This window comes from Schistocerca piceifrons, chromosome 8 (assembly GCF_021461385.2).
Source record: "Schistocerca piceifrons isolate TAMUIC-IGC-003096 chromosome 8, iqSchPice1.1, whole genome shotgun sequence".
Lineage (NCBI taxonomy): Eukaryota > Metazoa > Arthropoda > Insecta > Orthoptera > Acrididae > Schistocerca > Schistocerca piceifrons.
This window is the reverse complement of record NC_060145.1, coordinates 303,061,611-303,086,684: the sequence shown is the minus strand read 5'-3', so window position 1 is coordinate 303,086,684 and position 25,074 is coordinate 303,061,611. Positions and strand designations below refer to the sequence as shown.

Here is a 25,074-nt window from a genome sequence, read left to right as displayed (position 1 = left end):
TGTCCTTAGTGCAAGTTAGGGGTTGGGTTGGGTTGTTTGGGGAAGGAGACCAGACAGCGAGGTCATTGGCCTCATCGGATTAGGGAAGGATGGGGAAGGAAGTCGGCCGTGCCCTTTCAGAGGACCCATCCCGGCATTTGCCTGGATTGGTTTAGGGAAATCACGGAAAACCTAAATCAGGATGGCCGGACGCGGGATTGAACCGTCGTCCTTCCGAATGCGAGTCCAGTGTCTAACCACTGCGCCACCTCGCTGGGTTTAGTGTAAGTTAGTTTAAGTTAGATTAAGTGGTGTGTAAGCCCAGGGATCGATGACCTCAGAAGTTTGGTCCCATAGGAACTTACCACCACCACGTTAAAATATACGTCAATTCTGTGACTCTGAGAAAATTTGTTTTATTATGTTGTTTACGGATCTAATACCTCTGGGAAAAAGCTCTTGACATTAGGTGATTAGTTGACAGTGGTATTTGTAGTTACAACAATCTCAAAATTCTAAAAAAGATTCCATTTTTTGTAACAAATAAATTAATTTTGTACTGATCTCCGTTCGATAAGCACCCTGTATTTCACAGGCATATGTTTCCTGATATTACTGGCGATTAATTGAAATCTTGTTCTGTTATGTGCACAGGACGGCACTAACAAGCAAAACGAAACTGAATTATTTCTCACGTTGTGATCTACGTGTCTCGTGAAGGGAATGGATAGCTCCTGAACTTAATGAAGGACTAGTTACTGAGTGGTGTTAATATGCAGTTACGGAATTGGCTCAGATGGCTTTGAGCACTATGGGACTTAACATCTGAGGTCATCAGTCCCCTAGAACTTAGAACTACTTATACCTAACTAACTTAAGGACATCACACACATCCATGCCTGAGGCAGGATTCTAACCTGTGACGGTGGCAGTCGCGCGGTTCCGGACTGAAGCGCCTAGAACCGCTCGGCCACAGCGGCCGGCTAGTTATGGAATTCTCATACCATTGGCCAACAAACATAAAACGTGTGACAGCAAAGTAAATTTTAAATGCAACACGAAACCCGTTCTCCTGAACAAGTCCTTTTATATAGCGACGTTTTTTCTTAAACATAGCTAGTGTTAAGAAGTATGGTAAATAATTACGTTTATGAGGTAATTAACTATAACATGAATAGCAACGAACTTGAAATATAAAAGAGGCAAAGCCCTGATTAACATTCATCAACACACGATTTCCAACCGCTGCGAACTTGTTAAAGATAGAAGACTTGTTTCGTGAAAGAGGTCAGCTTTTGTCAAAAACTGACATCGATTCGTGCACCTTGAATGGCCATCTTCGTCCTTGAACACGTTTGGGAATAACTTCTAAGCCAGTCACACTGTAAACAAATCTTAGTATCTGGCAAACCTTAACAGGCGATGTGGAACATTAACAGAAACAAGACTCAACGGTTAATATTTCTTTCTACTCAGCAATACTTATTTCATTTCACAGCAAAGGAATTGGGTGAAGAAAATTCCCAGCGCATTATTACCTATCCAAACAGAATTAGATTTCACTGTCGGAAGCCTATCGGAGCGACGCTCGGCTGCGCGATAGGTTCCGATCGCTGCGCCATCTCTGAGCCGTTGCTGGAAACACGTGGTGCGTTGCCGTGGCAATTACGTGTAAACAAAGTGGCGGCGGGAGCGTTGTTCTGGCAAACCGAGAGCCTGTAGTTATTGCGATCTTTGTGTTTACAATCGAATCCATGCTGTGGCCGCAATGAGTCCCGTGCAAGCTCCAATGCGACCGAATGCGACGTCCGGTTCACCTACGTACACGTTCGCCAGTCAACCGCGGGCGTTGCTCACCTACCATAAGAAGTACAGGCAACCTCCTCAGTGAGTACCAAGCTATATTTTCTCACCCAGTTAGTAAACACTCTTATTAAGTATTCCATTTACTATTAAAGTGTTATGTGCTGCTACCGTTTCATATAGTTGTAGCTACAGATGGAGGAATCATCCCTAAAAACGTGTACATTGTTTGTTTTGTTCAAACTCTCGACCTATCGCACAGAACAATTGACTGCCTGACAGAGATATTACTTTCCTTATCCAATCAGTAGCTGATTATACAGATGTTTAAGGGAAACATCACATGAGCAGCAAGATACAAATAAAATAAAATGTATATTTTTCCGACTTGGTGTAATATGATTTTACATTACATAAAACTTTCATTAATGCTCACAGAACATCAAGATTTCCGTTTATTTGTCACTATATTGCGTGATTAATAGTGTTCTGTCGGTTTTATGTTTGGATTTCTCAACATTGTGACAAGAGATTTTATACCACGAAAAAATGTATCACGGTTTTAAACAGATTAGTATATCTGCAAAAGAGTCGTTTGGCATACTTCTGACTAGTGCCTGCTTTCGAAGCATAATGTTCGTCTAGTTTCAATTCCATCTCTGCTTTACTTGTCCTGCAATGTCGTTTACTTTCAAGGAGGCGTTTTGAAAATATCCTGTAGCTTAGTAATTGTTCGTAGAGAAATGGTTTTTCTTTTAACTGCTGAGCTCAACATCTGCGTGAAGTGCACGACACTTATCATCCTTAAATTGGCAAGAATAATGTTTATTCCTCCACTGCTATCCTACTGTTTCAGTTTAGCAAGCTTCAAGTGCTAATTCAAAGAGATATGATATTTGGTTCACTCATCTAATTGTTATAGCCAATTCAGAGCTTATTACTTCCCATAGGTAGTCTAAGCCAGGGCCGGCCATGGCGTGCTAAACTTCACACGTGCAGTGTGTGTGGGCCGTGTGACGGCCAAGACCCGGCATGTCACTCGGGTTTGTTCGGTCATTCTCGTAAGTATTCGTAACAGCGCGACATTTCATTTAGCATTGAGGTTCGGCATTTTGCGGTCGGACAACTGACAAGGGGAGGCCACGACGTCTGGAACGCGGATTTACTGCAAACTTGGTACACTCGTAGTACTCCACGAGGACAACAAAATGTGTAAGCAGTAGCGCGTACTTCTCAAGCATTATTGAGAAAATTGCAAGATAATTTCGGTCATCAAATATATACCTGTGCGTGGCCATTTATTACCATGAAGCGGCGGCAGACGAGTGGTTAGCCTTGAAGATCCGTAATCACTGGATCGAGTCCCGTTCGTCTGTTTTTATTTTTTTTAAATTTTTTTTTATTTTCAACACAGTCATTTTCTTTACTATTTATATGGTAGTTGATATAATGGGAAAAGTACGTGTAATCGGATGAACTCTTATTAAATTTACAATGTTATTTGGCAGTCTACTAATTTTTATTATCACAAATAACATAATATTCATAACTATCGACTAGTAAACGAGCAAACGCATAAAGTGATACTGAAAATGTATGCTTTTCCGAGATTTGAGAAATCTCTTATACCCCGAAGGAGTCCGAAACGACTTGTTACCTCCAAGTTTTGACCGGCACAGAGGCTTTAGAAATATGTACAATTAATCGTCGCTTTCGACATTTTGAGTACAAGTTGCAGGATGGTATTTTTCGTAAAAACATGGAAAACATAAAGTTGAACGGCACCAGCTGCATTGAATAAATGCTATGTTCCCGCATACGGAAGGTCTCTTGAGGTTTCCCGTGGAAAAACAAACCTCGTTAACATGTTCAAAAACCTCTCTTTCAGACGATAATTTGGAAGCAAACCATGCATAACGCAGTATTTCCTTAAAAATCGGCGCTGATAGTTGGTTATGCAGTATCGAGTGTATTTTAATAGCATCTTCCGAGAAGCAATTTCTCGTTCTCTTTCGATTAAATACGAACAATTTTCGAGACACGGACAAGCATACATTTTCAGTATCACTTTATGCGTTTGAGCGTTTACTAGTCGATAGTTATGAATATTATATTATTTGTCATAATTACAATTAGTAGACTACCAAATAACATTGTAAATTAATAAAATAATATAAACAGTAAAGAAAATGACTGTGTTGAAAATAAAAAAAAAGTAACGAACGGAAATCGATCCAGTGATTACGGAGCTTGAACGCCATCCACTTCATTTTTTAAATTTCATTTTACTCTATATTGTCCGTCGAATTTGTTCAGGGCGGACGTCCGATGACACCCGTTCAGTTTGGTCGTTGATCCGTTCGCTCAGTTTCTTTATTTCAGAGGGCAGCTATCGCTCTGACCGAACACGGTGACCTACCGTGCCATTACAACTAGGCTGCCGCCGCTTCATGGTAAAAACGGCCACGCACAGGAATATATATATATATATATATATATATATATATATATATATATATATATATATATATATATACACTCCTGGAAATGGAATAAAGAACACATTGACACCGGTGTGTCAGACCCACCATACTTGCTCCGGACACTGCGAGAGGGCTGTACAAGCAATGATCACACGCACGGCACAGCGGACACACCAGGAACCGCGGTGTTGGCCGTCGAATGGCGCTAGCTGCGCAGCATTTGTGCACCGCCGCCGTCAGTGTCAGCCAGTTTGCCGTGGCATACGGAGCTCCATCGCAGTCTTTAACACTGGTAGCATGCCGCCACAGCGTGGACGTGAACCGTATGTGCAGTTGACGGACTTTGAGCGAGGGCGTATAGTGGGCATGCGGGAGGCCGGGTGGACGTACCGCCGAATTGCTCAACACGTGGGGCGTGACGTCTCCACAGTACATCGATGTTGTCGCCAGTGGTCGGCGGAAGGTGCACGTGCCCGTCGACCTGGGACCGGACCGCAGCGACGCACAGATGCACGCCAAGACCGTAGGATCCTACGCAGTGCCGTAGGGGACCGCACCGCCACTTCCCAGCAAATTAGGGACACTGTTGCTCCTGGGGTATCGGCGAGGACCATTCGCAACCGTCTCCATGAAGCTGGGCTACGGTCCCGCACACCGTTAGGCCGTCTTCCGCTCACGCCCCAACATCGTGCAGCCCGCCTCCAGTGGTGTCGCGACAGGCGTGAATGGAGGGACGAATGGAGACGTATCGTCTTCAGCGATGAGAGTCGCTTCTGCCTCGGTGCCAATGATGGTCGTATGCGTGTTTGGCGCCGTGCAGGTGAGCGCCACAATCAGGACTGCATACGACCGAGGCACACAGGGCCAACACCCGGCATCATGGTGTGGGGAGCGATCTCCTACACTGGCCGTACACCACTGGTGATCGTCGAGGGGACACTGAATAGTGCACGGTACATCCAAACCGTCATCGAACCCATCGTTCTACCATTCCTAGACCGGCAAGGGAACTTGCTGTTCCAACAGGACAATGCACGTCCGCATGTATCCCGTGCCACCCAACGTGCTCTAGAAGGTGTAAGTCAACTACCCTGGCCAGCAAGATCTCCGGATCTGTCCCCCATTGAGCATGTTTGGGACTGGATGAAGCGTCGTCTCACGCGGTCTGCACGTCCAGCACGAACGCTGGTCCAACTGAGGCGCCAGGTGGAAATGGCATGGCAAGCCGTTCCACAGGACTACATCCAGCATCTCTACGATCGTCTCCATGGGAGAATAGCAGCCTGCATTGCTGCGAAAGGTGGATATACACTGTACTAGTGCCGACATTGTGCATGCTCTGTTGCCTGTGTCTATGTGCCTATGGTTCTGCCAGTGTGATCATGTGATGTATCTGACCCCAGGAATGTGTCAATAAAGTTTCCCCTTCCTGGGACAATGAATTCACGGTGTTCTTATTTCAATTTCCAGGAGTGTATATATATTTGACGACCGAAATTATCTTGCGATTTTCTCAGTAACGCTTGAGAAGTACGCGCTACTGCTTACACATTTTGTTGTCCTCATGGAGTACTACGAGAGTACCAAGTTTACAGTAAATCTGCGTTCCAAACGTTGTGGCCTCCCCTTGTGAGTTCGGCGGAATCGTGGTGTCAGCGCCGCTTACCCTCCGCTACTTGTTCGTGGTATGAAGGATTATCACAGGTGCAGCGGCTGTGTGCACAGAGGCAGTCTAGCGACCTATGTCACAATCCTTTAAAATGAATGGGAATGACAGAACAACGGGATGAGAATTCTCAATTCGCATAAGCTATAGGTACTGCTTATTTGCTATGAAACGACATTATAGTACTGTGCAGAAATAATTTAAACTTCTATATGATAATGAAAGAGCAAAAAATTACAACAGTTGACGGATGGGTTTCATTGTTCTGTACATCGAGAAGCACTTTGTCTAAATTTGCAGTCTTGGAGCACTTGAAGATATTGATGGTGCAAATAGTAAAAGTTCTGAAATCGCACCCAATATTCCATTTTCAGGCCCAACAGTTTTCAGTGAAAATGAATGTAGACTATGGAGACTTCGTATATTACTGCAAACTATGTTGGTTAAGTAAAGGGCATGCCTTGAACGATTTTTCTATTTTATTGTTGAATTTATGAAGGAAAAAAGTAGTGCAGGAACGAAAACTAGATTGTCTAGAATGGATAACAGACTTCGCATTTTAAGTGGACTTGACTGCACACTGCCTACAGTACGACATTCCAAGGTAACTTCTTTCTGATTTGACTGCGGTGCAATTAAAAAGGAAATCACGTTGCAGAAGGGACACTTTGTCACAAACACAATCCAGTTCCCTAAGGTCACTTACATTAAAGGAAGTGCGAGGTCTGAAGCATTCAGTATGGCCCTGCAAGAATTACAACGTTAGATTTATAAAGGTCTTCAGGACACTGTCAACTTATATTTATTTTCGAGCTGTTTTCGAGACTGTTTGTGGCCGAGCGGTTCTAGGCGCTTCGTCCGGAACCGCGCGACTGCTAAGGTCGCAGGTTCGAATCTTGCCTCGGACATGGATGTGTGTGATGTCCTTAGGTTAGTTAGGTTTAAATAGTTCTAAGTTCTAGGGGACTGATGACCTCAGATGTTAACTTCCATAGTGCTCAGAGCCATTTGAACCATTTTTGTGAAATCTTTATGCCTCGCATGGGCCCGTCTACATTGACATTAGACTGTTGATGACTGGAAACATGTTGCGTGGTCGGACAAGTCTCATTTCAAACTATATCGAGCGGATGGATGTGTACGGGTGTGAAGACAACCTCATGAATCCATGGACCCTACATGTCAGCAGGGGACTGCTGAAGCTGGTGGAGACTCTGTAATGGTGTGGGTCGTGAGCAGTTGGAGAGCTATGGAACCCCTGATACGACTCTGACATGTGACATGTATGTAACCATCATGTCTGATCGCCTGTATCCGTTCATGACTATCGTGCATTCCAACGGACTTTGACAATTCCAGCAGGAGAAAGCGACACCCTACACACCCAGAATTACTACAGAGTGGCTCCAGGAACACTCTTCTGAGTTATTTTAAACACTTCCGCTGGCCACCAAATTCTCCAGAGATGAACATTATTGAGCATATCTGCGGTGCTTTGCAACGTGCTATGCAGAAAAGATCTCCACCCCTTCGTGCTCTTACGGATTTATGGACAACCCTCGTGTTGCGGTACTTCTGCGTGCTCGCGGAGGCCCTACACGATATTAGGCAGGTGTAACAGTTTCTTTGCCTCTTCAGTGTAGGTGGTCCACCTACCTCTGTCCTTTGATGCATAAATCTGTCAATATCAAAATATGTTACATATATGGTCATATCTTTTGTTTGCACTGACTCAGAAACTTAAAATTTTTACTCAACCATGGTACAGCAGACCTCATTATTCGACAAATAATTTAACTTGTTTTCTCTACCCGTTTCTGAGACAAGGGAACAGACAGACGGACAACAAAGTGATCATAGAACCCTACAAAAACACCCTTTTGACAGCTGAAGCGACGCTATTGCTAGAAGCGACAGCTTGTGGTAACACAAGAATGACATGACAATTTCGGAACTTGCTAATTTTGACGCTGTAACTTGTATATTTCGCAGTCACCCGTGAACCATGGACCTTGCCGTTGGTGGGGAGACTTGCGTGCCTCAGCGATACAGATGGCCGCACCGTAGGTGCAACCACAACGGAGGGGTATCTGTTGAGAGGCCAGACAAAGGTGTGGTTCCTGAAGAGGGGCAGCAGCCTTTTCAGTAGTTGCAGTGGCAACAGTCTGTATGATTGACTGATCTGACCATGTAACACTAACCAAAACGGCCTTGCTGTGCTGGTACTGTGAACGGCTGAAAGCCAGGGGAAACTACAGCCGTAATTTTTCCCGAGGGCATGCAGTTTTACTGTATGGTCAAATGATGATGGCGTCCTCTTGGGTAAAATATTCCGGAGGTAAAATAGTCCCCCATTCGGATCTCCGAGTGGGGACTACTCAAGAGGACGTCGTTATCAGGAGAAAGGAAACTGGCGTTCTACGGATCGGAGCGTAGAATGTAAGATCCCTTAATCGGGAAGGTAGGTTAGACAATTTAAAAAGGGAAATGGATAGGTTAAAGTTAGATATAGTGGGAATTAGTGAAGTTCGGGCCGGCCGAGTGGCCGAGCGGTTCTAGGCGCTTCAGTTTGGAACCGTGCGACCGCTACGGTCGCAGGTTCCAATCCTGCCTCGGGCCTGGATGTGTGTGATGTCCTTAGGTTAGTTAGGTTTAAGTAGTTCTATGTAATAAGGGACTGATGACCTCAGATGTTAAGTCCCATATAGTGCTCAGAGCCAATTAGTTTCGGTGGCAGGAGGAACAAGACTTTTGGTCTGGTGAATGCAGGGTTATAAATTCAAAATGAAATAGGGGTAATGCAGGAGTAGGCTTAATAATGAATAAAAAAATAGTAGTACGGGTAAGCTACTACAAACAGCATAGTGAACGCATTATTGCCGGCCGAAGTGGCCGTGCGGTTAAAGGCGCTGCAGTCTGGAACCGCAAGACCGCTACGGTCGCAGGTTCGAATCCTGCCTCGGGCATGGATGTTTGTGATGTCCTTAGGTTAGTTAGGTTTAACTAGTTCTAAGTTCTAGGGGACTAATGACCTCAGCAGTTGAGTCCCATAGTGCTCAGTGCCATTTGAACCATTTTGAACGCATTATTGTGGCCAAGATAGACACGAATCCCATGCCTACTACAGTAGTACAAGTTTATATGCCAACCAGCTTTGCAGATGATGTAGAAATTAATTAAATGTATGATGAGATAAAAGAAATTATTGAGGTAGTGAAAGAAAACGAAAATTTAATAGTCATGGCTGACTGGAATTCGAGAGTAGGAAAAGGGAGAGAAGGAAACGTAGTAGGTGAATATGGATTGGGGGTAAGGAATGAAAGAGGAAGCCATCTGGTAGAATTTTGCACAGAGCATAACTTAATCATAGCTAACACTTGGTTCAAGAATCATAAAAGAAGGTTGTATACATGGAAGGATCCTGGAGATACTAAAAGGTATCAGATAGATTATATAATGGTAAGAGAGAGATTTAGGAACCAGGTTTTAAATTGTAAGACATTTCCAGGGGCAGATGTGGACTCTGACCACAATCTATTGATTATGAACTGTAGATTAAAACTGAAGAAACTGCAAAAAGGTGGGAATTTTAGGAGATGGGACCTGGATAAACTGAAAGAACCAGAGGCTGTACAGAGTTTCAGACAGGGCATAAGGGAACAATTGACAGGAATAGGGGTAAGAAATACAGTAGAAGAAGAATGGGTAGCTCTGAGTGATGAAGTAGTGAAGGCAGCAGAGGATCAAGTAGATAAAAAGACGAGGGCTAGTGATAACAGAAGAAATATTGAATTTAATTGATGAAAGGAGAAAATATAAAATTGCAGTAAATGAAGCGTGCAAAACGGAATACAAACGTCTCAAAAATGAGATCGACAGGAAGTGCAAAATGGCTAAGCTGGGATGGCTAGAGGACAAATGTAAGGATGTAGTGGCTTATCTCACAAGGGGCAAGATAGATACTGTCTACAGGAAAATTAGAGAGACCTTTGGAGGAAAGAGAGCCACTTGTATGAATATCGAGAGCTCAGATGGAAACCTAGTTCTAAGCAAAGAAGGGAAAGCAGAAAGGTTGAAGAAGTATATAGGGAGGGTCTATACAAAGGCGATGTACTTGAAGACAACATTATGGAAATAGAAGAGAATGTAGATGAAGATGAAATGGGAGATACGATACTGCGTGAAGAGTTTGACAGGGCACTGAAAGATCTAAGTCGAAACAGGTCCCGGGAGTAGACAACATTCCATTAGAACTACTGACGGCCTTGGGAGAGCCAGTCCTGACAAAACTCTACCATCTGGTGAGCAAGATGTATGAGACAGGCGAAATACCCTCAGACATCAAGAAGATTAAAATAATTCCCATCCAAAAGAAAGCAGGTGTTGACAGATGTGAAAATTACCGAACTATCAGTTTAATAAGTCACAGCTGCAAAGTACTAGCGCGAATTCTTTACAGACGAATGGAAAAACTGGTAGAAGCCGACCTTGGCGGAGATCAGTTTGGATTCCCTAGAAAGGTTGGAACACATGAGGCAATACTGACCTTACGACTTATCTTAGAAGAAAGATTAAGGAAAGGCAAACCTACGTTTCTAGCATTTGTAGACTTAGAGAAAGCTTATGACAATGTTGACTGGAATACTCTCTTTCAAATTCTAAAGGTGGCAGGGGTAAAATACAGGGAGCGAAAGGCTATTTACAATTTGTACAGAAACCAGATGGCAGTTATAAGAGTCGAGGGGCATGAAAGGGAAGCAGTGGTTGGGAACGGAATGAGACAGGGTTGTAGCCTTTCCCCGATGTTATTCAATCTGTATATAGAGCAAGCAGTAAAGGAAACAAAAGAAAAATTCGGAATAGGTATTAAAATCCATGGAGAAGAAATAAAAACTTTGAGGTTCCCCGATGACACTGTAATTCTGTCAGAGACAGCAAAGGACTTGGAAGAGCAGTTCAACGGAATGGACAGTGTCTGGAAAGGAGGATATAAGATGAACATCAACAGAAGCAAAACGAGGATAATGGAATGTAGTCGAATTAAGTCGGGTGATGCTGAGGGAATAAGATTAGGAATTGAGACACTTAAAGTAGTAAAGGAGTTTTGCTATTTGGGGAGCAAAACAACTGATGATGGTCGAAGTAGAGAGGATATAAAATGTAGCCTGGCAATGGCAAGGAAAGCGTTTCTGAAGAAGAGAAATTTGTTAACATCGAGTATAGATTTAAGTGTCAGGAAGTCGTTTCTGAAAGTATTTGTATGGAGTTTAGCCATGTATGGAAGTGAAACATGGACGATAAATAGTTTGGACAAGAAGAGAATAGAAGCTTTCGAAATGTGGTGCTACAGAAGAATGCTGAAGATTAGATGGGTAGATCACATAACTAATGAGGAGGTATTGAATAGACTTGACAAGAAGGGGGGACCGGTTAGTAGGACACGTTCTGAGGCATCGGGGAATCACAAATTTATCATTGGAGGGCAGTGTGGAGGGTAAAAATCGTAGAGGGAGACCAAGAGATGAATACTCTAAGCAGGTTCAGAAGGATATAGGTTGCAGTAAGTACTGGGAGATGAAGAAGCTTGCACAGGATAGAGTAGCATGGAGAGCTTCATCAAACCAGCCTCAGGACTAAAGACCACAACAACAATCGTTGCTGTGATTTTTCCAATACAATAGGAAAATTATATGTAATTTGGAGGTGGAGTGGTAAAAAGGAAAGGGATTACTGGTGTCAGCTGCATCGACCGATTACGCGGGATCAGAGATGACGAGTGGAAATGTGTACCAGGGCGAGATTCGAACTGGGATCTCCTGCTTACCTTTTTTTATCTTATTTTGTTCGTCATTTTTAGTTATATTTGTTCGGGACGGACGTCCCATGATACCCATTCAAGTTCATCGTCTACCCTTTAACGCAGTTGTTTTTATTACAGACAGCAGGTAACCCTCTGACCGAACACGTTGAGCTACCGTGCCGGCATTAGGCAAGTTTGTTAATCACTGTGCCATCCAGGGACAGCATCCTTTGCGTCTGCACAGACTATCTTTGCTCGCCTCACGACCGACCCACGTTCCCACTGAGCACCACCTCTCCTTCCATACTCGGTATTCAGAGATTCCCACAGGAGGTCGCACATACTTGTGTATCCACACTGAAGAACGAGGATCCATTGCCCATCCTGGCAAATCAGTTGTAAAAAGTGCGTGGTGTCTGTTCTTTCGTACATATTCGAGAGAACAGACACCACGCACGAATACAATAGGAAAATGTAATTAAAGTAGGTCTCCTGTTGACGTTAGCATATAAGAATAAATCTCTCAGTGCAATGCAATATACACAGTTCACAGTAGCAGAGTCGTAATCGTATCATCGACTGTCCTTTGAGACGAGAAATGAATTTAGACCTGGTGAGACCTAGTGTGTTTAAGTTCACAACGATCTGATTATGAGGATACTCGCGTACTCGCCACGTACTTTCTGATGCTTTGCACTGACTTCTGTACGGCTTTCTGACTCATTTGTATTCATTCAAAACGAGGCACGGTTTTTACATTCTTCAAGATTTACATTCTTCAAGATTCTTATAAACGACCTTTTAGTTTAGTCCTTAATTCTGGTGCTTACGTGCACCTATCGTTTATTTGTTTTGCTTCGCAGGTCTCAATATCGGCTGGAACATTTAGTCTCGTGCATGTCCATCTGTGACAATTTCTTCTTATTTATGTGCATATTTCAAAATACAGCTAGCACATGTTCCTTTAGATTTAGCACAGAACGCATTTACTGTACTTTTTCAGCTATTACCGCTGTATCATCAATTGATCGTATTGCGATTTAATTTTCTGTCCCTCACAGTACTTCACGTATGCTATATCCAACTGAAGCTACTACAGTTTATAGTGCCGCATAAACTCCACAATATGACCTCATTTTCGTTTTTACTGCTTATCTCCACTCCACATACACAATAGTAAACAATCGGTTCACAATGCGTTATACAGGCAAGCCGCTTGGCGGCGCTGCAGTAACACGGTTGCAAAAATAATGTGGGAGTCCCATGACTCATTACCTAGGACCCTGGCTCAACGTTTAACAACAATACACAAACTGTGTTGTGCCGGAATGGAGTATACATTAGCAACAGCTTTTAATTGGCTGTGGAACACAGAATTTTTCTCATTAAAAGAGCTGACAGACATACATTTAATGTACGGGAAGCTAGAAGTAGTACCAAGAGAATCGGACGAATGTGTAGAGAAAATATTTTTACTTAGAACAAGTTCGTTGTTGTGAATCGAGAAACTGGATCGGTGTACGTATAGAGAGCTGACCTAGGTTTTCCACAAAGAAGTATTCCCGAAATAGAATTAGAGAATATTGTGTTGATTCACGATGGAGAAGTTTCACCAGAACACATCTGTCAACTTGCCTGTGAAGTTTCCAGCTTCTGAGTGTGTTAGCGGAGCAGCAATTATACCTCTGTCATAAATAAACGGCATTCACGAGAGGGGACCAAATTATTTTGATTCATGGTTCACTGCGTTACTCAGCTCAGTAATGCAGTGTTGAACTTAACAGTATACGTTGGTTACTGACCGTAGGCTGTTTTAGTAGTGATCAGTTCCAACTGTCAAAACGCCACCAACTCATTTGGACGGTTATTTGATGTTAATTCCATATATTCGATCATAGTTGATGGAGTTTCTTTTTGTTCATTCGAAGAACTAGTTTCAATACGACAGAGCACGGTTGCACATCGGTATTAATGTCAATTAATACTTGAACGAGAAGTAGCCTCGTAGTTGAATTGGAAGGGGAGCACCATGTCCAATGGTCAGCACAATCATCAGTTCTCATTCATACGATTTTATTCCTCTGAAGTCACTTACAGTCGTTGGTGTATAAATTCTCACTACAATCTATGGAGAAACTGGGTGATAGCTACTTAGCTGCCTTCTCGTTGACCAAAGAACAACAGAGATGTTTGAGAAAATGCGTCAAATTTACGTGTGCCACTGTAAACATGCATTGAGACTGGCAGTTCTCACTTTGAGCAGCTCCCAAGAGCAGAAGTTTCTGCTATAATGTGTACAACATTCATGTCAGTAAAAGACTAGACACGTATTCATTTCCGATTATCAGATACTTATCTGTAAGTACTCAGTTCAGGAACTTCTATCGTCTTTGTCATTTTGGCCGTGAAACACGAAGTCGCGTGGCATTGTAGGTGGATAGTCGCGATACATTGTGTCACGGTAGTCGCTAAAGAAGTCGCACATCCACACGCCTTGGAGTCAGTTGCACCACAGAAATCTGAACGTGATGTCCCAAGAAATTGCTTTCTGTGCATTCAGTTAATACCTGACTGATTTAAGATTATTAAAAAAGAGAAATAAGTAGACGTAAACATTATTGGAGATGAACTCTGTTTTCGGAAGGCGTTACTGTTGTTACGAATCTAACTACAAGATGGTATGAGCTTCGGAAGTTCAAAATGGTTCAAATGGCTCTGAGCACTATGGGACTTAACATCTCAGGTCATCAGTCCCCTAGAACTTAGAACTACTTAAACCTAACTAACCTAAGGACATCACACACATCCATGCCCGAGGCAGGATTCGAACATGCGACCGTAGCGGTCGCGCAGTTCCAGACTGAAGCGCCTAGAACCGCTCGGCCACTAGCCGCCGGCGCTTCGGAAGTATTCGCCCTGCTTATTTCGAAACTCTTCTGCATACAGTTGGATATAAGACTTCCAAAGATTCCACTGTATGCAGAGAAACTATTCTAGCCTCGGTCAGGCTAGCTGTTACTGTCCGGTTCTTTGTCAGTGGTGAATCTTTCATCAAGCTGATGTATAACTTTAGAATTTCAAGCTATGTCATGTATCGTCCCAGAAACCTGTGAATCCATAATTACATCGGTGAAAGATTTTGTGAAGGTAAGAAGTAATACTGTTTTATCACGGACATATTTTATTTTAATAACGTTTTTTTAAAGTATACGACTTTATCAGCTAGATTTATTTTATTACTAAGAATACCTGTACACTTTGATTCTGGATTGTCTCTGCATTTTGGGCTGAATTTTCACATTTTTTTTTTTCATTTTTAAAGAAAGGAAGAATCAGAAGAGATCGAGTGATGGCTATTTGCACTATAAGATGTTGATGGCGAGAAGTGGACTGGACGTGCGTTTGTCCCTAGTGGTGTGGTACTGTGGCCATGAATTCACTATCCTTCCATAATATCCCATTACTAATTTTAGAAGAACATCATCAACTTCCCGTTGGGCTACTGAAATTTTTATACGGGTTCTGCTTCTGTTTCTTAGTTTATTCGCAACATTCTCTCCGTACACTGCAAATTCATCTCTATTCCGAACTGCCTCTGTTAACTCCTTCATTCAGTTTACAGTTTGCCTCACGATAAAATATTGATCTCTGTTCTTCCTCCTTTTGTGTATTGGCGGTCTTTTAAAACGTTCTTTTTTCATAAGACGCCGCTCTTCTCCATCATATCGACCTTCTTCCGCTTCGTTTTGGTTGTTAAACGCACTGAGAATCTATCTTCATCGTAATCTGTAAGCCTACTTCCCCTGGATTCCATACGTTGGTTGAAACTGTAATGTGTGGTAACGGAACCTGTTTGATTTTTCGAAGAACTACTTACTTTCTTTTACCCGCACAGCTGCTTGTGTTGTCTCCGGAATTGTGGTCATTAATCCAAGTTGTGTTTTGACATTTTGTATTTTTTTGCCAAAGGCGCCTTAGCAACCCTCCTTTTTCGTCTGCTTTTGTAGCCGTGGTATGTTACACCACAAAGACATGGGAGGGCCTTAAAATCTTTAAGCATTTTCAACGTTGTCTCCGTGGCAGCAAGCGGAAACTGACTCTGAAAACGTAATGTCTACAATAAGTCGCGCAACATTGTCGCATATTCCCCGCCGCATATCAGAGATTAATACACCTTGTAATTATTACAAATAACATTAAAAATGTGCAGTGCGGCTAATAATTTGGCCAGGGACTGTAGTACGGTGGTGGACGGTTCAATGACTTTACCAGTAATAACGTAAATTGTTGTACCACTGGCTGACAGAATTATTACAGCTCGCTGCCATTAAAACCTTTACAGTTGCGCACGTTATGAATTGTAACACTGGCATGATTTTTATCGCAAATACTGACCTAAATTTTTCAGGGATGGCCAAGGCTCTAAAATTGCCATTTTGGTATAAGAATGGGTCATTGCATAAGAACTACAAGTTATGAGTGACGCCAAAAACTTATATCCCAGAAAATTTTTGGATATTCTCTCAGTACATGAATAAAAGCTCTGTACTGAAGATTCCGGGGGAGACGGGACAGCAGGTTTTTCCTCTTGTCACCCCTTGTGGACGCTTAAGGAAACATCCCACGTCGCTTTTTATTTACATGTGGTGACTAGTTTTGGTTAATCTATTCTAAAATATCAATTGTAAAGTGGCAGCGTTAGCAAAATTGATGAAGTAATACTATAGTGGCGTTCTAGTTAGAAGGCACGTGCATTACTCATTCTGCGCAGAGATAAATGGAGTACAGCTTTACGCGCACACCACTGTAGGAACCAGTCAACTGTTTGAAGTAAACAAAAGCTAGTGTGCTTTAAACATGATGCTACAACCTCACAATGAACACGTTATGTTCTGAAGGTGGAGAAACTAAACCCGATTATCAAATACAGATACGAAATGACTTGGGCTGTTTCAAAATCAGTTTTTGACAATCAATTGCTGTGGTTCCACAGACGTTGTTTGAAATTATTTACGAATTTATTTTAAATATGGACAATCATTCGGCGTCTTGATGGTTCAGTTCCAGACTCGTTCTAACTTTGTCATTGTACAAGTTCAGTGTTTTCGTATTACCTGTACTAATTGAATACTGTCTTGTATTAGTCGAAACATCTTTTTCTCAGCTATTCATGTGGCACTTCCTACTGCTCGCACCTCACGTGATCGTGCCCAGTTGTGAAAACTTTGCACAGCACTACAATGAAGAAATGTTAACGACACTTAATATTGATCCAGAACTCTCGACTATCGAATAGTGGTCTAATTTTTGTGATGCCTCTGCAGGTCTCGTACACCGCGATGGTTACAGAGATTTCTTTCTCGATTTCAACTAATGCGCTGTCACTATAAAGTTCTTCTGTATTATTTTGGGCGAAACGTAAGCATTAGTTTGACATGGCAGACGAGAAATCACATGTATAAGAAATAACAGGTGCAGGGTTCACACAACATAATCTTCGTAGCTGCTTTTGAATTCATTTAATATTCTCAGTTTAACATTCAGTTACAGTCAGGGGCGCCCATATCTGGGGGCAGAGGACGCCCGCGGGCACCTCTTAGCTCTGTGGGAAAGGAAAAAATGTAGTTCCGTCAGATGCTTATCTTTCAATAAGATGATTTAAAAGTCGATATTATGCAGGTTTTTACAGATCTGCAACATTTTTATGGCTACTTATAAGTCGCCATTTGTCTTCCAAAATATTAAAACTACTCCATACCCCCGGATGTAGACCTTCCCCCACCCCCTCCCAACAAACCATTGTCTGGGCGCCATTAGTTGTACTTCTCAATAAGGAAAACAAACAGCCATAAATACAAAATAAACAAATAATGGGAAAGGTGATCACTCATATTATCCTTGCTCTGTTGATACGAAGTCAGAGTCTAGTTATAGAGCTTTTGTGTGTGGCACTCATTTTACGATGAGTAAATGGTGCAGTCCTTTACTAATGAAATCACTCCTCTTTTACCTGAAGATATGGAGATAAACTAATATTTTTCACCAAAATAATCAGTCTCTTTCGAGAATGAGGAGGGACAGAGTTTACGCAGTTATAGGGGAACAGTGAGTTATCACCTAAAACCCAATGCTAGGAGATAAATTTAAAATGCTGACAGGATATTTAAGACGCGCCCTAAAGGAATGAAATCGCTGTAATGCTCCAAAATTCCACCTTTTTCCAGAAGTGACGGTCTGGCTTTTGTGTGCGGGACCCTTCCGCTCCTCTTGTGGAGCCTTATCTGGGAAGAGATATGGCGTAGCCTAAAGGGCCGTGAGGGAGCCATTAAGAATGACAGAGAGAAATGAGCGGCAATTTCTTAGCAAGCACTGTAAAACGTTCCGCTTCTCTAATACCAACCTTCAAGATGTAAAACACTTGTCCCTCACTTACGACGGAAAAACCTAGAGAAATTTCATTACAATAACGTTTCCTGAGATTTATTTATAGTATTTCACGTAGGATTGTCAACTTCTGCAACATACTACCCAACACAGAACACCAACGATAACGCCAATCTTTTTACACCGATAAGTTGTTCGTAAGGGAAGATTATGCACAATGAAGTAAAGGGGAAATGCATGACAGTTGGTTTACACTAAACGACTGTTTTAATAACATTGAATATAAATACAACAGAATATGTTTAAACACTAACAAAACACTTTAAATGTTACACATTGAGCATTAATATATGTCACTGAATCACGAGTCTAATCTCTGACAAAATCTTATTTACCTATTTGCTGTAGCCAGGAATTTCTAATCATTCTTAACAATTTAAAATAAAGATTCTGATAACTGTAACTATAACTTACTCGCTTCAGCTTGAAAGAATTGTTACTGACACATGCTGGCCACAGATATTTCTGTTATCATACTTCTAGATCAGTGGTCGTCAAACTTTTTCCCTGAAGGGCCAATACTGAGATTGTGAGGTGGCACTTAGGGCCACATATGTACAGCTCTCATTATTGGTTGATAACCTACATAAATATATTATGAGTCCTCAATAGAATGTTTAACTATGGTATGGGCTTGGCCGCTGCTCCCCTAGTGCTGATCGTTAGAAGTCGGCACATCGACTGTTCAGCCTGGACTCGCATTAGGGAGGGCTATGGTTCAAACCAGCGTCTGACTATCCTGCTTTAGATTTTCCGTGATTTCCCGAAATCACTTCAGGCAAATGCCGGGATGGTTCCTTTGAAACGTCATTGCCGATTTCTTTCCCCACCCTTCCCTAAACCGCTGGGACGGATGACCTCGCTGTTTGGTCCCCTCCCCCAGTTCACCCAACCGCCCACCCTCAGCGATCCCAAAGTTGTGACACAACCTGAGTAACAGTTGTTGTGTTTTCTGTGTGAGCGAGTGATTCATTTATTTGTAAAGTAATTGAACTTATATTTAACTGCATTATGAAATACGAGACAGAATTCCGTAATGTCAGTTAAAACTAAGCATGTCTTAAAATATTACGGTCTCTGTAAGGATTTCTGCTTGTTACTGAGCAGGAAACCTACACTCTTCAGAATTTCTTAAAGTTAGTTGACGTTACTGGACTCGGCTGTCAGTTGGTGGATAGATATTATTGTAAAATAGGGATAAGAAGCCTCAAAAATATTTGTTTCGGGCCACTTGCGGCACACGGGCCGTTGTTAGACGATCACTGTTCTACATGAACATTTAACCGTTTAACCCGTTTAAAAGGCGAACTAAACATTATTACTTCAATGTTAACCAACGGCCTTGCCGCAGTGGTAACATCGATTCCTGTCAGATCACCGAAGTTAGGGACCGATGACTTGAGCAGTTTGCTCCGATAGGAACTTACCACAACATCACCGAAGCTAAGTGCTGTCGGGCTGGGTTAGCACTTGGATGGGTGACTGTCCGGTCTTCCGAGCGCTGGTGGCAAGTGGGGTGCACTCAGCCCTCGTGAGACGAACTAAGGAGCTACTTTTCAGAAGCAGCGGCTCCGGTCTCGTAAACTGACATACGGCCGGGAGAGCGGTGTGCTGACCACATGCCCCTCCGTGTCTGCATCCAGTGACGCCTATGGGCTGAGGATGACACGGCGGCCTGTCGGTCCGTTGGGCCTTCATGGCCTGTTCGGGCAGAGTTTAGTTTTACTTCGATGTTGATCGTATTCGTGCAACAAGCAACTGAAGCTCGATGTCCACTATCAACGACTGGCGTCTATTGTCCGCGTAATTGCCGTTATTTCGGAGCAGCAGTTTGCATTGGGTCGTTAAAATGAAACATCATTTAACTGACGCAACTTCACGAACACCAAAGTATTATTTAGTGACATATAGACGGCATTGTTAAGTTATCTTTACACTGACTTACCGAGAAAAGGACCACCGTTCTGGGAACAGAGGGGCCAATCGGATGCGGCCGCCAGTGACGTCATGTTGATGCAGTATGGAGAGGAGTGGGGCAAGCACATCGTTCTCCCCGCCGGTGACGGGCCAGCACACCGAGGTGCCGCTACTTCTTTTTCAGTTAGCCACAGCTTAGTGCACCCCGTTCCAGTCCTCGTAGCAAGGAAATATGCCTGACAATATCTAGTATCGAACCTGTGTCCTCCGCATGGCAATGATCTACCCTAAGCACTGAACTATTGAAGCAGATCCATTCACTTAGACTGTAGTTTAAATAAGGAAAATACAAACTTAAATCTATTATCTAATAAGTAACAAGATCTACCATACCATTATTCCACTAAACATGTTATGAGATACATTCGTACTTCAGTTTATTGATCAACTTCATATAGACCTAACAATGATGTAATTTCGACAAATGAGTTACACGAATAAGACATATTAACGGAAAAAAGATGTTAGCGTCCGTACAAGCTCCATACGAGATAAGTTTTGTAACCCTCAAATACAAGAGAGACCCTACTATGTGGGACGGTTGGCACGCTCATTTGCACCAAAATCGTCTACTAAGCAACAACCTTAGAAGATCTGACAAATCTGTGATGACGTTCTGCTAATTTTTGGTGTGATTTAGGTATAGACTTAACTGAACTGGTAATGAAGTTGATAAAACGCATGAACTTCTACCCTTTTTATAGAAAGAGAATTGATTAGTAATATACAAGTATCACTAATTTCGAAATTTTAAAGGCAGATAGATTTGTCTCTATGTGTGGCTTGAAAAGACGTACCAAAATTTTCTACAATTGTCAATGGAAACGAATAATATTCGCCTCGCAGTCATGTTTGGATTGTTGTTGTTGTTGTTGTTGTGGTCTTCAGTCCAGAGACTGGTTTGATGCAGCTCTCCATGCTACTCTATCCTGTGCAAGCTTCTTCATCTCCCAGTACCTACTGCAACCTACATCCTTCTGTATCTGTTTAGTGGATTCATCTCTTGGTCTCCCTCTACGGTTTTTACCCTCCACGCTGCCCTCCAATACAAAATTGGTGATCCCTTGATGCCTCAGAACATGTCCTACCAACCGATCCCATTCTTCTAGTTAAGTTGTCCCACAAACTTCTCTTCTCCCCAATTCTATTCAGTACTTCCCCATTAGTTATGTGATCTACCCATCTAATCTTCAGCATTCTTCTGTAACACCACATTTCAAAAGCTTCTATTCTCTTCTTGTCCAAACTATTTATCGTCCATGTTTCACTTCCATACATGGCTACACTCCATACAAATACTTTCAGAAACGACTTCCTGACACTTAAATCTATACTGGATGTTAACAAATTTCTCTTCTTCAGAAACACTTGACCAAGATGTAAAAAGGGTTAACGCATAGTAAATGTTTAGTTGTATTGTGACGTTATGATAGGCTGAACATGGCAGTTTTTGGACCTAGTTGCCTTCAGACAGGCCTGAGCTGCATGAACCGCATATGTGGCGCCTTGGTGTGGCACCCTGCCAGTTAGTCTTTCATTCTACCAAGAAACAGTTGAGTCCATGCACTGTGAGCAGAACTAACGTTGTTGTTGTGACTGTGATCTGACTATACGCGCCTGAGTTCGAGTTTCTCGCATTTGGAACAACGGACAAACCTCAAATTCTGTCAGTTTAACGTTTCAGATAATAACATAAACCCGCTACAAGCAGATCCTTGGCCGAAACATCCTCGCGGATTAAAACAGTTTGCCGGGCCGAACCTCGAGCTCGAGACCTTTGCCTTTCGCGGACAGCGTTGGCCTAACGGACGTTTGTATTCGTATCGAAAGAGCTAGCATACTGTAGCTACTCTGCGATACCGGGATAATAGTTAAACATTACACACTTTCTCCGGCCCAAGCAAATTGAGCAAATCGGTTAGTTATTTTGAATTAGTTGTAATCTGGGATATGCCTTAGGACGCCTATAGAAGCGTCATTTGTTTATGATCGATTCTGAGTAATCCCGAAAAAACCAGGATTCTTGGATACGAAAAGTATCATACGTGGGGAGGGTAGCATCTACAATTTCTATTCATGCAAATCGTCGATATTTTTACCATAGGTTCTTAAGATGATGTTCTCTGGAGCCTTAAGCTTTTTTTTTTCGATACCGCTATCCGTTACCGAGACCCAGAGGTTGAAAGTTACCAAACTTGTGAATGTAAAAGATGCATGTAATATCCCGTCTGAGACGTAAATGCAGTTTTGACTGAAACAATGAACAGGGTGCTAGGGTCATCGCAAGGATTCAAAGGTCACCAAACTATCTTTTTAGTCGCCATTTTTTCACGAATGAAACTTGGTGACGTGCTACATCCGTATAACGGGCGCTTCAGGGCTATACGGACTGCTTTCAAATTACTGAATGGTGCCACGTGGTGGCGTAAGCACCTTACAAAAAATTATTTTTGTAGTACCGGTACTGTTGATGTAACCTAAAAATATTGTGTATTGTTATGTCAGCACCTTAATAAATTATTTTGCTAAACCAGACTCTTTGTAGTTGCAAGTTAAACACCACATTTTTGTTATACTGTAGATGTAGCCTAAAAATGTTGTGTATTGTTATGTGAAGTAGTGTAAAGTCAAGTTTCGTTGACTGGGAGACGATTATATGTTAAAATTATATCAGGTGTACTTATTTATTGTACACACGTGTCAAAGTACGCGACGAAGTACACAAATAAACTGTCAAAACTTTATAGAATTAGTTTTATTGAAGCAGCACACCCTGCTCTAGAAGGAAAAAGAAGGAAACCAGCGGAAAAATGCATCTGTCGGAGCAGAGTTCCTCTTTAAAAGTGAGGAATCAACTGTCTCAATCCTCAATCCACCCACCTGACCTAAAAATTTGGCATGCGAAGATATTCGCACTTTTTTGGGCTGAAAAAGAACAGCAGAGAAGCAGTCGCGGTGGAAAAGAGAGGAGATAGTGCCAGTGGGAAAGTAACAGAGAGGAGACATTGATGGTGGGAGAAGGAAAGTGACAGTGAAAGAGAAGAGAGATGGATGAAGACAATAGCAATGGGAACCAAAGAGAGAGGAGACAATGAAAATGGAAAATATAGATGAGTAGAGAGCATACATACTCATGGGTATGGGGGGAGGATATGGGGGAGGGGGGGACTGGATTCCTCCAGACCAGCGAACTTCAACACTTAGGTATAGGGGAGAGCGCATGTGGGATGGAAATTTTAAACACATGGCTATTGGGGAAAAGAACAAGTTGGCGCTCATAGTATCTTTGAGCTGCCGAGGTGTGTTGCAGACAGTGGCATTCGGAATGAAACACAAAAGAAGACAATGTAAGTGAAAGAGGAGGCAGTGGCAATGCGATGTATTGAAAATGAAAGGGAGAAAAAGGAGGTAGTGAGAGAAAGACATATCAAGAGAGTAGCAATGATAAGGAGATGCTGATTATGAAGGCTTAACTAGAAAGAGAGAGACAGCGTAAAATTTAGAATGTCCTGTATTAAAAGAGCACGAATATGTTCGCATGCCATAGATTTTGCTGAGGAACATCGAATGAGCATTGAGCCAGCTGGTTCCCCATATTCAAAGTGTTTTAAACAATAACATATTTGCCTTTTTGTGTTGCATCAAGAGTATTTTCCCACTGGTCATATATGAATCATTTATTCCTACCTATATCTCTGTAAATTTGAAGGAATAAAATACACAGAACGATACAAATTAAGAGTGATATAAGCCTGACGGATGGCTGTTTGGTGATGACAAAATGTTACTAAAAATTAAAAAATAGTCGTCATGCTTGTATATCTTCACATCTCTCATCAATGCTATATTGTGTACCATCTCAACGTTTTCATTTGTGGCTTCTGAGTAGGACTATCTTCTCATTATCACCTTCAAATAAATAAAGACTATGTTAGATTTCAGCGGAAAAACAGAGTTGTATTGCCGAAATTTTACATGAGACCCATGTGTCGAAGCTGTTAATGGTGTTGGTAATTGCCCATGTAGATAGATAGCTGTACGTTGGATGTTAATTAAAGTAAAAGTAAAAGTTTTAAATAACTGTAACGTAATTCCACTCGAGTGCCATCAAATGAAAACGTTAGTAGAGTCAGATACAGAAATCTAAATGAAGTATACGACAAACATTTTGTTTCCTCAAAATATTCTGCATTAGGCTTCAGTTAGCTGCTTTCATGAATATTTCTTTTCTATGCTATTTTGTAGCCTCAACAACTTGTGTGAAACGGATACTACTGTAATAGTAATCCAAAAGAGTAGTTTCTTAATATGCTGCACTATATTTCATGTCAGCTACCCTTTGCAAAACGCGACTTTGAAACAATTAACATTGTTCCCACACTCCTCGATAAATTAATTAGTTAGTTAGTTAAATGTTCGAGAAATCGTTTCAACGATATTTTCATTGAATTTGTGTCGAACTATTCAGTTTACATGATATATATATATACACATGAGCTTCCGCAGAAATTTTTCCAAGATGGGGCAAGATTCAAAAATCGTCAGTTTTTATGTAACTGAATCGGCGATGTTGAAAACGAGCCGTGGCCCCAAAACCAAACAAGCGAAGAAGTACACAAAATCTGTTGTATCTCAAGTGATTTATTATTTTCCACTTATTACAGTGAGGAAAAAAAGTCACAACATCAAAAAACAGTTATTGTAGAGTAATGAAATTTCGGGAACACATTTGCCTGGGTAATATATTCAAATGAGTAACATTGTAGAACAACTATATTGATGTACAATTTTGCAGTCAGAGTGCGTGGGATAACCACGAGAGTGCTCCTGTTGTTATACGGAATCGCTCCCTAGACCATAACTCCAGGTGTAAGTCCAGTGTGTCTAGCGCGCAGACAGGTTGGTTGTGATCATCATCTGGC

The 25,074-nt window shown here is 42.0% G+C and overlaps 1 protein-coding gene across 1 annotated transcript in view; it reads left to right on the top strand.

Moving 5' to 3' along the window:
• Positions 1–1,747: 1,747 nt before the first annotated feature.
• Positions 1,748–25,074, top strand: part of LOC124712287 (radial spoke head protein 3 homolog) — a 465,651-nt gene continuing 442,324 nt past the window's right edge. Inside the window, exon 1 of the mRNA XM_047242581.1 lies at positions 1,748–1,866. Within this exon, the coding sequence (XP_047098537.1) occupies positions 1,748–1,866 (119 nt within the window). The remainder of the gene's footprint in view (positions 1,867–25,074) is intronic.